Below are 15,611 nucleotides of genomic sequence, written 5' to 3'. Positions count from 1 at the left end.
CCCCTTGGGTTAAAAAATATTTTCCTCACATTCCCCCTAACCTCCTGCCCCTCACTTTGAACCTCTGTCCCCTCATGACTGACCCTTCAAGAAGAACAGCTGCTCCTTAACCACTCTGTCCATGTCCCTCAATCTTTTACGCCTTGCACAGGTCATCCCTCAGTCTTCTCTGCTCCAACGAAAACAACCCAAGCCTATCAAACTTCTCGTTATACTTAAATATTCCATCCCAGGCAGCACCGAGGTGAATCTCCTCTGCACCCTGTCCAGTACAAACACAACCTTCCGATAATGTGGCAACCAGAATTGTACACGTACTCTAGCTGTGGCCTCACCAAAATTTCATACAACTCTGACTTGACTTCCCTGCTTTCGTAATCTATGCCTCGATTGATAAAAGCAAGTGTTGCATATGCCTTTTTTACCACCCTACTAATGTGTCCTTCAGCTTTCAGAGAGCTGTGGACAAACATATCAAGCTTCCTAGTATCCTACCGTTCATTGAGTGCTTCCTTGTCAAATTATTCCTGCCAAAGTGTATTACCTCACATTTTTCAGGGTTAAGTTCCATCTGCCACTTATCTGTCCATTTGTCCATTCTATTTTTTTTGTAGCCCAAAAAACCCCACCTTACTGTTAACTAAGGTGCCAATCTATGCATCATCTGCAAACTTACTAATCCTACCTGCACATAATCATCAATGTCATTTACATAAATGACGAATAATAGAGGGCCCAACACATCCCTGTGATACGCCACAACACTGGCTTCCAATCACTAAAGCAGCCTTCTGTCATCACCCTCTGTCACCTACAACTAAGCCAATTTTGAATCCACTTCATCAAATTACCTGTATCCCGCGTGAATTTATCTTCTTTACAAGTTTCCTATGTGGGACTTTGTCAAAGGCTTTGCTGAAATCCATATAAACTACATCGAATGCGCTATCCTTGTCTACACATCTGGTCACCTCATCAAAAAGTTCGATCAAATTTGTTAGGCATGACCTCCCTCTGACGAAGCCATGCTAACTATCCCTATCCCTAATTAAACTGCGTCTCCCCAAGGAGAGATAGGTGCACTCCTTCAGAAGTTTCTCTCATAGTTCCCCTACCACTGATGTGAGATTCACTGGTTTGTGCAGCCCTTCTTAAACTGCGGAACCAAATTAACTGCTCTCCAATGGTCTGGCATTAGAACGGAGTTGAGGAAGAACTTCTTAACTCAAAGGGTGGTGAATCTCTGGAATTCTCTGCCCGTTGAAGTGGTGGAGGCTGCCTCGCTAAATATTTTTAAGACGCGGGTTGATGGGTTTTTGATAAGAGAGGGGATTAAGGGTTATGGGGAGAGGGCGGGAATGTGGAACTGAGCCATGACAGATCAGCCATGATCTTATTGAATGGCGGGGCAGACTCGAAGGGCTAGATGGCCTACTCCTGCTCCTATTTCTTATGTTCTTATGTTCTTATCTCCCCCGTGGCCAGAGAGAAATTGAAAATTTGGTTCTGAATTCCTCCAGTCTCCTCCTTTGCCTTCCACAGCTGCCAAGGGCACAATTCATCTGGTCCTGGATATTTACTCACTTTTAAGGCTGCCAACACCTCCAATACCTTGTCCTTCCCCAAGTCAATTTGCTCAAGAACCTCTCAGTCCCTCTTCCTGAATTGTCCTCATTTTCTTCGGTGAAGACGGATGTGAAGTATTCATTCAACACTCCACCAATGATCTCTAGCTCCACCCAGATTGCCCCCTTGCTCCCTAATGGGCCCGACTAATTCCCTGGTTATCCACTTTTCATTCACAGACCTATAGAATATCTTGGGATTTTCCCTACTTTTATCAGCCAGAGCTTTTTCCTATCCCCTCTTTGTATTCCTAATTGATTTGTTAAGCTTCACCCTGCACTTTCTAATCCTCACCAATGCCTTTCCTTCTAATCTACACCTCTTGGTGCTCAGACGTCGCAACACAGGAGAGTTTCTGCTCCCTAGATCTAGAATACCTGACGCTGAAATGCCCCTACTACCTTCTGCCAAATTCACCTGTTATTCTGACAGCAGATTACATCCCACCCTATGCGGACATGAAGACAGTGCTGGACTAAATACATACCATCACAAATAGCCTTGACACTCAACATCCTGAAGTCTTGTTCATCGTGGCCAGAGACTTCAACCAGGCCAAGCTCAAGAGTGCCCTACCAATATATCTCCTGTTCCACCAGAGACCCAAACATCCTCACCCACTGCCACATACATGTCAAACATGCTTACTGCTCTGTACAGTACTACAGTAACAGACTTCATTACTTAGTGCATGGAAGATTGCATGCCAAATAAGCTAATCCACATGTTACCCAACTGGAAACCATGGACGAACAGGGATATCCACTGCTTGCTGAAATCAGGGTCTGAGACGTTCAAGTCAGGCGACCCTGATCGATACAAGAAATCTGGAGACCATCTTCGGAAATCCATCAAAGATGCCAAGATTCAGCACTGGACCAAGCAAGAGTCCCAGGCTAGCCATAAGGACTCCCATCCATTATGGCAAGGTCTGCCAGAGATAACAGGCTACAAGTTGAAGGAATGTAAAATCGCCGGCAACAATGCAGTCCTCCCCAATGAGCACAATCCATTCGATGCCTGTTTTGAGCAAGTGGTCAGCAAGAGCATGCCTTCCGCCCTGGAAGCCTCAGCTGAACCAGTATCTGAAGTCACCATCACAGACATCAGATCAGCCTTCTTGAAAGTCAACCCAGAGGAAGCGACTGCCCAGAGAGGGTACCTTGACAAGCGCTCAGATCCTGCACAGACCAGTTAGCAGAGGTATTCGCAGACATCTTTAACCTCTCCTTACACCCTACCTACTTCAAGAAGATGTCCATCATCCCAGTATCAAAAAAAGGCAGGAAGCGTGCCTTAATGACCATCATCCAGCGGATCTGACATCCATCATTATGGAGCGCTTCGAAAGGTTAGTCATAGCAATTGCTACAGATGCCCCATAGAATGCATCCTTTGTGGTTGCATCACAGCTTGGTATGCATCCTGCTTTGTCCAAGACCACAAGAAACTAAAAGGTCGTGAATGCAGCCCAGTCCATCATGCAAACCAGGCTCCCGTCCACTGACTCCATTTACACTTCCTGCTGCCTGGGGAAAGCAGTCAGCATAATCAAGGACCCTGCACACCCCAGGCCAACTCTCTGCCACCTTCTTCAGTCAGGAAAAAGATACAAGAGTCTGAGAACACACTCCAATCGACTCAAGAACAACTTCTTTCCCTGCTGCCATCAAACTTTTGAATGGACTTATATTGAGCTGATCTTTCTCTACATCCTAGCTGTGACTGTAACACTACATTCTGCACCCTCTCCTTTCCTTCTCCCCTATGTACTCTATGAACAACATGCTTTGTCTGTACAGTGTGCAAGAAACAATACTTTTCACTGCATGGTCACACATTGACAATAATAAATCAAATCAAAGGAGTTGCAGCAGAATTTGGCCACCAAACTAAATGTTAAAATTTTACAGCAAGCGCAGGAGCAGAGACTGGCTGCTAACATACATCTATACGTAAACCTTTGAAGGTGGCAGGATAACTTCAGAAGGTCAACGCCAAGGTGAAGAGGAGATTTGCCAGAATAGCACTGGGATGAAAGATTTCAGTAATAAAGAGACAAAGGAGAACAATTTTCCTTTTAAGTATTTGTTCAACTCTCCTTTTGAAAGTTATAACTGAATTCATGTCCTCTGCACTTTCAGCAAATGCCTTCCAGATCACAGCAACACTGTTAAAAATGTTCATGTCCCTGCTGGCTGTTTTGCTAACCAGTTTAAACCTGTATCCTCTGATTATTGTCTCCTGTTACTGGAAACATGTTCTCTTGATATTACAGTATCAAAACCACTCATTTTTTAAAATGTGTACATGGGATTTTGACATGGCTGGCTGGACCACTACCTATTTCCCATCCCTGGAGGGCATTTAAGTCAACCGCATTGTTGTGGATCTGGGGTCACACATAGGCCAGACCAGGTAAAGATGGCAAATTTCCATCCTGAAAGGTCATGAGTGAACCAGATGGGTTTTTCTGACAATCGACAATGGTTTCATAGTCACCATGGTCACAAGGCTGCTGCATAAGATAAAAGTGCGTGGTTTTATGGGCAATGTATTAGCATAGAAAGGGGATTGGTTAACTAACAAAAAGCACAAAGTGGGGGTAAATGGGTGTTTTCCTGGTCGGTAATCAGTGACTAGTGGTGTGCCTCAGGAATCAGTTTTCAGACCACAATTGTTTATGATTTACATAGATAATTTGGAGTTGGGGACCAAGTGTAATGTGTCAAAGTTTGCAGACAACACAAAGGTGAGTGGTTGAGCCAAGTATGCTGAGGACACAAAGTCTGTAGAGGGATACAGATAGTCTAAGTGAATGGGCAAGGGTCTGGCAGATAGGATAGAATGTTGGTAACTATGAGGTCATCCATTTTAATAGGTATAACAGGAAAATGGATTATCTAAATGGTTAAAAAACTGCAGCTGTGCAGAGGGACCTGGGGATCCTTGTGCAGGAATTGCAAAAAGTTGGTTTGCAAGTAAAGCAGGTAATTAAGAAGACAAATAGAATTTTGTCCTTCATTGCTATAAGGATGGAGTTTAAAAACAGGGAGGTTATGTTGCAGCTGTAAAAGGTGCTGGTGAGGCCACACCTGGAGTACTGTGTACAGTTTTGGTCTCCTCACTTGAGAAAGGATATACTGGCACTGGAGGGGGTGCAGAGGAGATTTACTAGGTTCATTCCAGAGTTGAGGGGGTTGGCTTATGAGGAGAGACTGAGTAGACTGGGGCTATACTCATTGGAATTTATAATATAAAAATATATAAAATTGTGAAGGGAACATATAAGATAAAAGCAGGGAATTTGCTTCCACTGGCGGGTGAAACTAGGATTAGGGGGCCTGGCCTCAAAATAAGGGGAAACAGAGTTAAGAGTGAGAGTTGAGGAGGAACTTCACACAAAGGGTTGTAAATCTGTGGAATTCCCTGCCCAGTGGAGCAGTTGAGGCAATCTCATTGAATGTTTTTAAGGCAAGGAAAGATTTTTGAACAGTAAAGGAATTAAGAGTAATGGTGAGCAGGCGGGTAAATTAAGCCGAGTCCACAAAAAGATCAGCCATGATTTTATTGAATGGCAGAGCAGGCTCAAGGGGCCAGATGGCCAACTCCAGCTCCTAGTAGGATTTATGGTAGGGTTCAAACCTGGATCCCCAGATCCCCCTGGATCTCAGATTACTAGTCCACTGACAATACAACTGTGCCACTGCCCAGCAAATCTTCCACCCTCCCTCCCTGCTCTAAGGGGAATAATCCTGGTTTCTTCAGACTTTCCACATTACTGAAGACCCTCATGCCAGCATTATTTTAAAAAATCTCATCTGTATCCTCTCTGAGGCTTGGAAACTCTTCCTGAAGCGTAATGCCCAGAATTGGACACAATATCACAGCTGAAGTCTAACCAGTGATTTACAAAAGTTTTCCGTGACTTTCCTGTTTTTTTTAATCAATGCACATATTCAAGAAGTGGCGGTCCCAGCACTGGACTGGGGTGGGCACAGCAAGAAGTCCAACAACACCAGGTTGTAGTCCAACAGATTTATTTGGTATCATGAGCTTTCAGAGCACTGCTCCTTCATCAACTGATTTTCTTTTTTGCTTCAAAGACTGAAACTACTTGCTGATTAACACAGCCTGCCTTTCATCCTGAATGGTCAATCTTGCTTCAATATTGACCCATTACAATCTCCGTTCCCCAACACTCTCAATTTCATTCCTCCATCAATCCTACCTTTGCTGCCTCAAACCTTTTCATACTACTTCTAGCTCCAAAGTCTTGTGACACACAACATCACAGGAGCAGCACGGTGGCACAATGGCTAACACTGCTGCCAGGGACCCGGGTTCAATTCCAGCTTTGGGTGACTGATTCTCCCTGTGGCAGTGCAGGATTCCTCCAGGCTCTCTGGTTTCCTCCCACTGTCCCAATGATGTGCAGGATAGGTAGACTGGCCATGCTAAATTGCACCCTAGTGTCCCAAGATATGCAGGTTAGGAGGATTAGTGGGGTAAATATGTGGGGTTACAGAGTAACATGAGTTGGTGCAGACTCGATGTGCCAAACGGCCCCCTTCTGTACTGAGGTTTTTTTTATTCATTCGTAGGACATGGGTGTCGCTGGCTAGCCAGCATTTATTGCCCATTCCTAGATGCTTGAAGGCAGTTGAGAGTCAATCCATGTGACTCCAAGGCCATTGCTGTGGCCTTGGAGTCACATGTAGGCCAGAGCAGTTAAGGATGGTAGATTTCCTTCCCTAAAGGACATTAGTGGACCAGATGGGTTTTTCCGACAATCGAGAATGGTTTCGTGGTCATCAGTAGATTCTTAATTTCAGGTTTTTTTTTTTAATTAATTTAATTCAAATTCCACCATCTGCCGTGGCGGGATTCAAACTCAGATCCCCAGAATATTAGCTGAGTTTCTGGATTAATAGTCTAGCGATAATGCCACTAGGCTATCACTGCCCTCTAATTCTACAAATGGATACTGTCACATGGCCTGCTTCCAAAACCCCTTCAAGAGATTATCAAGCATCTTTTGACGTTACACATTACGTTAAATTATATAGAATTTACAGCATAAGACCACCTAGTCTATGTCAGGTTTACACTCCACACCTTAATCCTATCTGTTAAATCTTCTACTCCTTCATTCCTTCTGTTTTTCTAGCTTTCCCTTTAATACACTAATGGTGGAAGTGTCAATTATGAGGGGGCACAGGTTCAAGATGGGAGGGGGAAAGCTTAAGGGAGATGCGCGGGGGAGGTTTCTCATGTAGAGAGTCGTGGGTGCCTGGATCGTGCTGTCAGAGGTGGTGGTGCAAGCAAGTACATTAACAACATTTATGAAGTAACTGGATGGGTACATGGATAGGGATGGAAGAGGGGGATATGGGCCAAATAAGGGCATTACGATCAGCACAGAACTGCAGGGTCGAAAGGCCTGCTCCTGTGCTGTACTTTTCTTTGTTCTTCTAAGACCCAATGACAAAGTGCTTTGGGATTTTTGCTTTTAATTACAAGTGCTCTAGAAATGCAAGCTGAAGCATTTGTACTTGAACGCTGCAAAGGTCCAGAAAAGAAAAAGCCTTAAAACAAAATCTAATTGAACAATAGGTGGTAAAATGGTGGAGTGAGGAAGACCTTCTCCTCCTTTACGCTTTGCAAAATACTTAAATGCAATAGCTAAATTAAACTATCCATCAGGAGATTAACAGGAAACCCATTATTGGCTACCATGGGGTGTCGGAAAGAGAGAGATGTGGAGGAGGGAGCCTAAAGCTAGCTGCTCTACAGGACTAACAGTGAGAAGTGTTTTCAGAGATGAGGTTGGGGGTTAAGAGATCAAACTAATGTAATTAAGTGCTCAGTAGAATGAGATATTCCACCGGATCTAATCATCAAAATCAGACCAGTTCCTCAACAGATTGAAATCAATATGATTCAGGTCAATCAAAAAAAATCCCAAGGCTCTGCAATATCAAACAAACACAAAGCATAGAATCAGCAGCAGACACCATCACTGGCATTAGTGTGGATCAGTCACCTCAAACCTGCTCAATGAGGTGATAAATTGAAATCATTTCAACAAACATATGATCATGGATCTGAACTTCCTGCAGGCAGCAGGTGCTATACATCAGAACATGGAAAATTCCTACCTGAGCAACAACTTGCAGTTTATAGCACCTTTAATGGCGCAAACATCTCCAAGATGTTTAACAGGAGCTTAACAGCACAAAAAAACTGATACAAAGCCAAAGAAGGTGGCATTTGGGCAAATGGCCAAAAGCTGAGTCAATTAGTTAGATTTCAAGCTGCATCTTAAAGGAGAGGGGTAACAAGGTTTCAGAGGGAGTTCCAGTGTGAAGGCAGCTGCCAATGGTGGAGAAATTAAGATCTGGAATGCTCGAGAGGCTGAAATGCATGAGGAGAGATCTCAGTTTACCTCAGAAGCTTCACAAAAGGTTGCTTCAGAAGGTTAGGGGGCACAGAGTTGGGGGTAAGGTGTTAGAGTGGATAGAGGATTGGTTGTCTAATAGGAGGCAGAGAGTTGGTATCAATGGGTACTATTCTGATTGGTGGTTGGTGACTAGTGGAGTGCCGCAGGGATCGGTGCTGCGGCCTCAGCTATTTACCATTTATCTAGATGATCTGGAGGAGGGGGCTGAGTGTAGGGTGACAAAATTTGCTAATGACACGAAGATGAGTGGAAAAGGAAATTGCGTGGAGGGTGTGGAAGTCTGCAGAGGGATCTGGATAGGCTGAGCGAGTGGGCGAGGACCTAGCAGATGGAGTATAATGTTAGCAAGTGCAAGTTATCCACTTTGGCAGAAATAATGAGGAGGAGGGATTATTATTTAAAGGGCAAAAAGCTGCAGCGTGCTACGGTGCAGAGGGACCTGGGGGTCCTTGTGCATGAGTCACAAAAACCCAGTCTGCAGCAGGTGATCAAGAAGGCGAATGTAATGCTGGCCTTTATAGCGAGGGGGATTGAATATAAAAGCAGGGAGGTCTTGCTGCAACTGTAAAGGGCACTGGCGAGGCCGCAGCTGGAGTACTGTGTGCAGTTTTGGTCGCCGCACTTGCGCAAGGATATTTTGGCCTTGGAGGGAGTGCAGAGGAGGTTCTCTAGGCTGATACCGGAGATGAGGGAGTTGGACTATGAAGAGAGACTAAACAGACTGGGTCTGTACTCGTTGGAGTTTAGAAGGATGAGGGGGGGGGATCTTATAGAGAAGTATAAGATAATGAAAGGGATGGATAGGGTAGAGGTAGAGAGATTCTTTCCGCTTAGAAAGGATAGCAGGACTAGAGGGCACAGCCTCAAGATAAGGTTGGGGGGGGCGGGGGAGGGGGAGGTGCACTGTAGATCAGAGTTGAGGAGGAACTTCTTCACTCAAAGGGTGGTGAATTTCTGGAATTCTCTGCCCGTTGAAGTGGTGGAGGCTACCTCGCTAAATATATTTAAGTCACGGGTGGATAGGTTTTTGACAGACAAGGGAATTAAGGGTTATGGGGAGAGAACAGGAAAGCGGAACTGAGCCACTTCAGATCAACCATGATCTTATTGAATGGTGGGGCAGGCTCGAAGGGCTAGATGGCCTACTCCTGCTCCTATTTCTTATGTTCTTATACTTTATGTTCTTAGTTTAGGGTTGGAGGCGGTGAGAGATAGGCTATGGAAGAATGTGAACAGCATAGACACAATGTGTTGATGGGCCTTTTCTGTGCTGTAGACCTCTGTTACTCTTATGGATGGGAAATTTAAAAATTGAGGTATTGATAAACTGAGAGGCAATTTTGTTTTTATTCATTCGTGGCACATGGGCATCGCTGGCTGGTCAGCATTTATTGCCCATCCCTAGTTGCCCTTGGAGGGTAGTTGAGAGTCAACCACACTGCTGTGGCTCTGGATTCACATGTAGGCCAGACCAGGTAAGAGCAGCAGATTTCCTTCCCTAAAGGACATCAGTGAACCAGATGGGTTTTTCCAACAATCGACAATGGTCTCACAGTCATCGGTAGATTCTTAATCCCGGATTTCTTTTATTGAATTTAAATTCCACCATCTGCCAAGACAAGATTCGAGCCTGGGTCCCCAGAACTTTAGCTGAGTTTCTGGATTAATAGACTAGCGATAATACCACTAGGCCATTGCCTCCCATGTAGGTCAGTGAGTAAAGGGTGAATGCGAATTGGTGCAAGTTAATATGTAAGCAGTTTTACATCAGCTCAAATCTATGGACAGTGGAAGATGGGGCAGGGGAATGATAGGCACATGTGCTTACTGTGAGATATTCATCTGTAAGTGCTTTAATAGTCTGAATTTTAGTTATTTCAGGGGAGGAGAGGTGTCAGGTAAGCAATTTCACAGTGGACATTAATGATATCTGCTCAAGAAACAAAAATACCTCCAATCTATAGAGTAACTCTATAATTAAAAATAAAGTTTTACACATAATACTCTAAATTTTGACAGTTGTCTTAATCCTGAACATATTCCTTCAATATAAATTTATGGAACCTTTACTTTGTTCCAAACACATTATCAGAGTTATAATGAATGAATGCGAAAGAGACATTCCAAATTACTTGGAGGATACATCAGGATATAGATCAGTTGGAGAGTTGGGCAGAGAAATGGCAGATGGAGTTCATTCTGGACAAATGTGAGATAATGCATGGTGGAAGATCTAACACAGATGGGAAATATAAAGTAAATGGCAGAACCCTTAAGAGTATTGATAGGCAGAGGGATCTGGGTGTACAGGTACACAGGTCACTGAAAGCACAACGCAGGTGGAGAAGGTAGTCATGAAAGCATGTGGCATGCTTGCTTGCTTTCACCAGCCGGGAATTGACAAATCATGTTGCAGCTTTATCGAATTTTAGTTAGGCCACACCTGGAATAGTGTTCAATTCTGGTCGCCACACTACCAGAAGGATGTGGAGGCTTTGGAGAGTGTACAGGAAAGCTTTACCAGGACTTTGTCTGAAATGGAGGGCATTAGCTATGAAGAGAGGTTGAGAAACTTGGTTTGTTCTCACTGGAGCGACGGAGTGTACAAGATCATAAGGAGCATAAGATTGGATAGTCAGAAGCTTTTTCCCAAGATGGAACAGTCAAATACAAGGGAACATAGGTTTAAGGTGCGAGGAGCAAGGTTTAAAAGGAGATGTATGAGGCAAGTTTTTTTATTTACACAGAGGGTACTGAGTGCCTGGAACTCGCTGCTGGGGGAGGTAACGGAAGCAAATACGATAGTGAGTTTTGAGGGGTTTCTTGACAAATACATGAATAGGATGCAAATGGAGGGATTTGGTCCTTGGAAGGGTAGGGGGCTTTAGTTCAGTTGGGCAGCATGGTCAGTGCAGTCTTGGAGGGCTGAAGGACCTGTTCCTGTGCTGTAATTTTCTTTGTACCTGATACCACAGCATTTTCAAGAACACTTCCACATTTCAAACATGACATTAATAGCTCAGTTAGTAATGAAGGCTCCTACCAAAACTTAATAACATTACCCCTGAGTCACCATCAGTTATTTACTAAGACTAAATCAGATTGCATATAACGTCACTTGAGCTGAACTTCAAACCCCATTAGGCACCAGACCCATATCTTTCCTCCTCTGGACATCAGCCCTCTGACCCTAACTCGCTGCCTCATATCTACCCTTCCATTATCTCAACCCCTTTAACGCCCTCTTCACCAGCTTTCCGAATTCTAACCAACATGAAGTCTAACTCTCTCAAAACTCTGCTATATATATCCTGTTCCATCATCACTGCCCCAATAAACACAGAATTCAAAATAATCTTTTTCATTCCTGGATCTCATCGAGGTCATGCATTTTTCTCTGTTGTTGATGGATTTTAATTGCTTACAAGAATCAGAAAGAAATGTTCCAACTATTTATCTTGTCTAACTGGTCTTGGATGTTTAATGTTTCTTTTTGCCTCTCCTGGGAGACTGGCAACACACAGTTGGGAAATTTCTTGGCCTGATCCATAAGACTTCACAAATGTATGAGACGAGCAAGATGGAACAACTGTCCTTTTTCAGTCCATCACGTTTATCTGTTTGCATTCAAAGAAATCAGTCAAATAATAACGTAGAAGTTACAAGGGATCAGGCCATTCAGCCCAACAAGTCTATATCAGCATTTGCCTCCATGAACATAAGAAATAGGAGCAGGAGTAGGCCATCTGGCCCTTCGAGCCTGCCCCGCCATTCAATAAGATCATGGCTGATCTGTCGTGGCTCAGTTCCACTTTCCCGCCCTCTCCCCATAACCCTTAATCCCCTCTCTTATCAAAAACCCATCAACCCGCTTCTTAAAAATATTTAGCGAGGCAGCCTCCACCACTTCAACGGGCAGAGAATTCCAGAGATTCACCACCCTTTGAGTGAAGAAGTTCCTCCTCAACTCCGTTCTAAACCGCCCCCCCTTTATCTTGAGGCTGTGCCCCCTAGTCCTACTGTCTCTCCACCTCTATCCTATCCATCTCATTCATCATCTTATACGTCTCAATGAGATCTCCCCTCATTCTTCTAAACTCTAACGAGTACAAGCCTAGTTTATTCAGCCTCTCCTCATAGCTCAACCCCCTCAACTCCGGCATCAGCCTAGTAAACCTCCTCTGCACTCCCTCCAAGGCCAAAATATCCTTGCGCAGGTGCGGCTATAAGCGTTTCTGCCCACTCCTTTATTCACCTGTCCAAACTAATCTCAAGCATTCAATAGCTTTGCCTCAACAACAAACACTGGAAGTGAGGTCACAGCTTTACAGCAACATGCAAAGACATTGCTCTTGCCTTCTGTTCTTAATCAAATAAATTACAGAGTCTTTAATGCACTTAGAATTCCAAAAGCTCTTCACAGGAGCAATTACTAAGCAAAACTTTCCAATGAGCTGCAAATCAAATTATTAGGGCACATGAGCAATTCTTGGTCAGAGGTGGATTTAATAACCATCTTCAAGTAGGACACAGAGGCAGAGGCATCATCGCTCTGTCCCTCATTCATCTGCCTCCTAATTATCTCCCATTACATCAACCTCTCCAGGGAAGTTAGGACCTTGGCAGCAAAAGGCACAGACACCAATGGTGAATTGATTAAAGCCAAGATTGTTCAAGAAGCAGCAGAGAATTGAAGGAATCACAGAATTGTTACAGCGCAAGATCAATCTCAGAATCCCTAAAGTGCACCAACTTTCCCAGGCACACCCCATACTCTATTCCTGTAACCCCACATATTTACTCCGCTATTCCCCTAACCTACGCATCTTGGAACACTAAAGGGCACTTTAGCATGGCCAATCCACCTAACCTACACATCATTAGACCAGTTCTCCAAACGAACATTAAGACCCAGTGCCATTCCCTGCCTTTTCTCTGTACCTCTGCATGTTGCTTCTATTGAAGTAATCATCTAATGCCCTCCTGAATGCCTCAATTGAAACTGAAGGGACTGATGCCTTCATTGGTTGCAGAGATGCAGGAGATTGATCATAGAGGGACAAGCTCAAAAAGCACAAAAGGTGACAGATGAAGGGGACTTTGTGCAAGTTAGGACACTACAGGCAGCAGAGTTCTGGAAACCAACCAGGAACTAACTGGCACAGTCCGACATAAAGGTAACAAAGGTATAGATCTTGTACCTATGATCACTCTTTTCAGACTCCACAAATACTTAAAACAGTCGATTTCTACCCACGTTTCCCACTCAAAATTTTTTAATAATACTGACCCATAAATTGCAATCTTCTAATGAATAGAACCCAATATTTCTTCATATTTAATTGTCAATACGCCAAGCAGCAACCTATCAAATCTGTGTGGCATTATTATTCTTTTTATCAGCAATACTACAACACCGTATTCAAACAGAGGTCTCAAGGTTTTATATAAGGGAGGCAACAGTCTAACGGTATTATGACTAGGTTATTAATCCAGAAACTCAGCTAATGTTCTGGGGACCCAGGTTCGAACCCCACTACGGCAAACAGTGGAATTTGAACTCAATGAAAAGAATCTAGAATTACGAACCTACTGATGACCATGAAACCATTGTTGATTGTCGGAAAAACCCATCTGGTTCACTATTGTTCTTTAGGGAAGGAAATTTGCCTCCCTGACTTGGTCTGGCCTACATGCGGCTCCAGAGCTACAGCAACATGGTTGACTTTCAACCATAACATGGGCAATAAATGCTGTAAAAAGTCTGACAACACCAGGTTTTAGTCCAACCGATTTATTTGATACCCACATCAATAAATGCTGGCCAGCCAACAACATGCATGCCCCACGAATGAATTAAAAATAAATTATCCCTTGGGATTTATATTCCATACTTCACAATAAAAACTATAATTCCCAAGATCCTTTACTTTTTCTAAACAGCCTTTTCAACCAGAGTTGCTGCCGGCACGGTGGCACAGTGGTTAGCACTGCTGCCTCACAGCACCAGGGATCTGGGTTTGATTCCAGCCTTGGGTCACTGTCTGTGTGGAGTTTGCACCTTCTCCCTGTGCCTGCGTGGGTTTCCTCCAGGTGCTCTGTTTTCCTCCCACAGTCCAAAAACGGACTAGTTAGGTGCATTGACCAAAAAGGTGCCAGAGTGTGGTGACTAGGGCATTTTCACAGCAACTTCACTGCAGTGTTAGTGTAAGCCTACTCGTGGCAATAAATAAACTTAAAACTTTAAATATCCTGTGCCCTTAAATCCATTTTTTTGCACTCTGCTGCCATTCAATCTATCATTACAGTTTTTAAAAATAACAGCAGTGAACAGGAATGGGACATTGAGTCACTCAAGCCAGTTCCAACATTCACAGCTGATCTGTATTTCAACTCCATTTGCTCATTTTTACTCCACTCCAATCACTTAACTATAACAAATGTCTTTTACCACAATTAAAATAAATATACCATCTGTGGATAAAAACTTCTAAACCAAAGAATCCACCCTATCTAAAAACAAGCCTCAGTGTTCCACCAACAAGAGGGGCAATGGAATATTTCCAACGTTTTCCACTTCTATCTCAGATTTTCACCATCTGCTTTTTTTTTCGAAGAACATTACACTGTTGAGATCAAGTAAGTGCATGAATTACATGGACAGTGAACACTTACTGAAATCTCCAATGAGAGTCACAGATTCTGCTCCTGGAGCCCACTCCTTGCAATAAATTCCACCATCAGCCTGCCGGTTGACACCAAAGGATTCATAGCCACGAGAAAACGAGTCGAGACCGCCTTCATTCTCTTCGATGATTTTTGCCAAATTTGCAAATTTTTTATACCTTTGGGAACAAGAGAAGTAAATATGTTAAGATGGCAAAGGAAGTCATGGACGTGGCAACAGTTAAAACGGCAGAGGATAACTCATGGGAGGTAAAACTTTTTTAAGAAGCATAAATTGCAGATACAGGGTTTGTATTCATGATATTTCTGTGATTAAATAGGTCACTGACATCCATATGGCAGGTGCACACATGAAGAATGGCAAAGCATAGTGGGGTTGGGAAAGTAAGGGGAAATCAATCAGTGCCTGGCATCTGCAAAATTAGAAGGAATCAGTCTCTTAAAAAAGGTAAAGAGGAGGAATAAAGCTCTGTAGTAAAAGATGGATGTAAAGCATTGATAAAGGCAGCTTGTACTGGTTTCAGTTTTTCCACAAACTCAGGGAAATCCTTCCCCTCCTAGTATCCAACAGCATTATCACCAAAGGAATTTAATCCATCGCAGAACACAAGATGGATTAAACACAAGATTGACAAAATTCAGTGCTCAAGAGGGAGTTCACTTCAAGTGATGGCCACTGGTGATGCTTATATTCAGGATCCTTGCAGTTACAGAGCAGCCATTCCAACACACTGTAACGTTCTGATAGGTAACGTTGCTTCCAATGTCCAGGTTCAATCTCGTCTCTCAGGATTCCTCAACCCTGGTTCAAAGCACATTGAGAACTATTGGCTGA

General features: G+C 43.6%; 1 protein-coding gene across 2 annotated transcripts in view; it reads right to left on the bottom strand.

Moving 5' to 3' along the window:
- The window catches only part of gbe1b (glucan (1,4-alpha-), branching enzyme 1b), a 509,684-nt gene that overhangs the window by 453,388 nt on the left and 40,685 nt on the right, over positions 1-15,611 (bottom strand). For both annotated transcript variants that reach the window (XM_080203341.1, XM_080203342.1), the window contains exon 2: positions 14,765-14,934. In XM_080203341.1, the coding sequence (XP_080059467.1) occupies positions 14,765-14,934 (170 nt within the window). The remainder of the gene's footprint in view (positions 1-14,764; positions 14,935-15,611) is intronic.

Source organism: Carcharhinus amblyrhynchos, chromosome 15, assembly GCF_965287045.1.
Source record: "Carcharhinus amblyrhynchos chromosome 15, sCarAmb.v2.hapA, whole genome shotgun sequence".
NCBI classification, from domain to species: Eukaryota; Metazoa; Chordata; class Chondrichthyes; order Carcharhiniformes; family Carcharhinidae; genus Carcharhinus; species Carcharhinus amblyrhynchos.
This window is presented reverse-complemented; position numbering and strand designations above follow the sequence as displayed.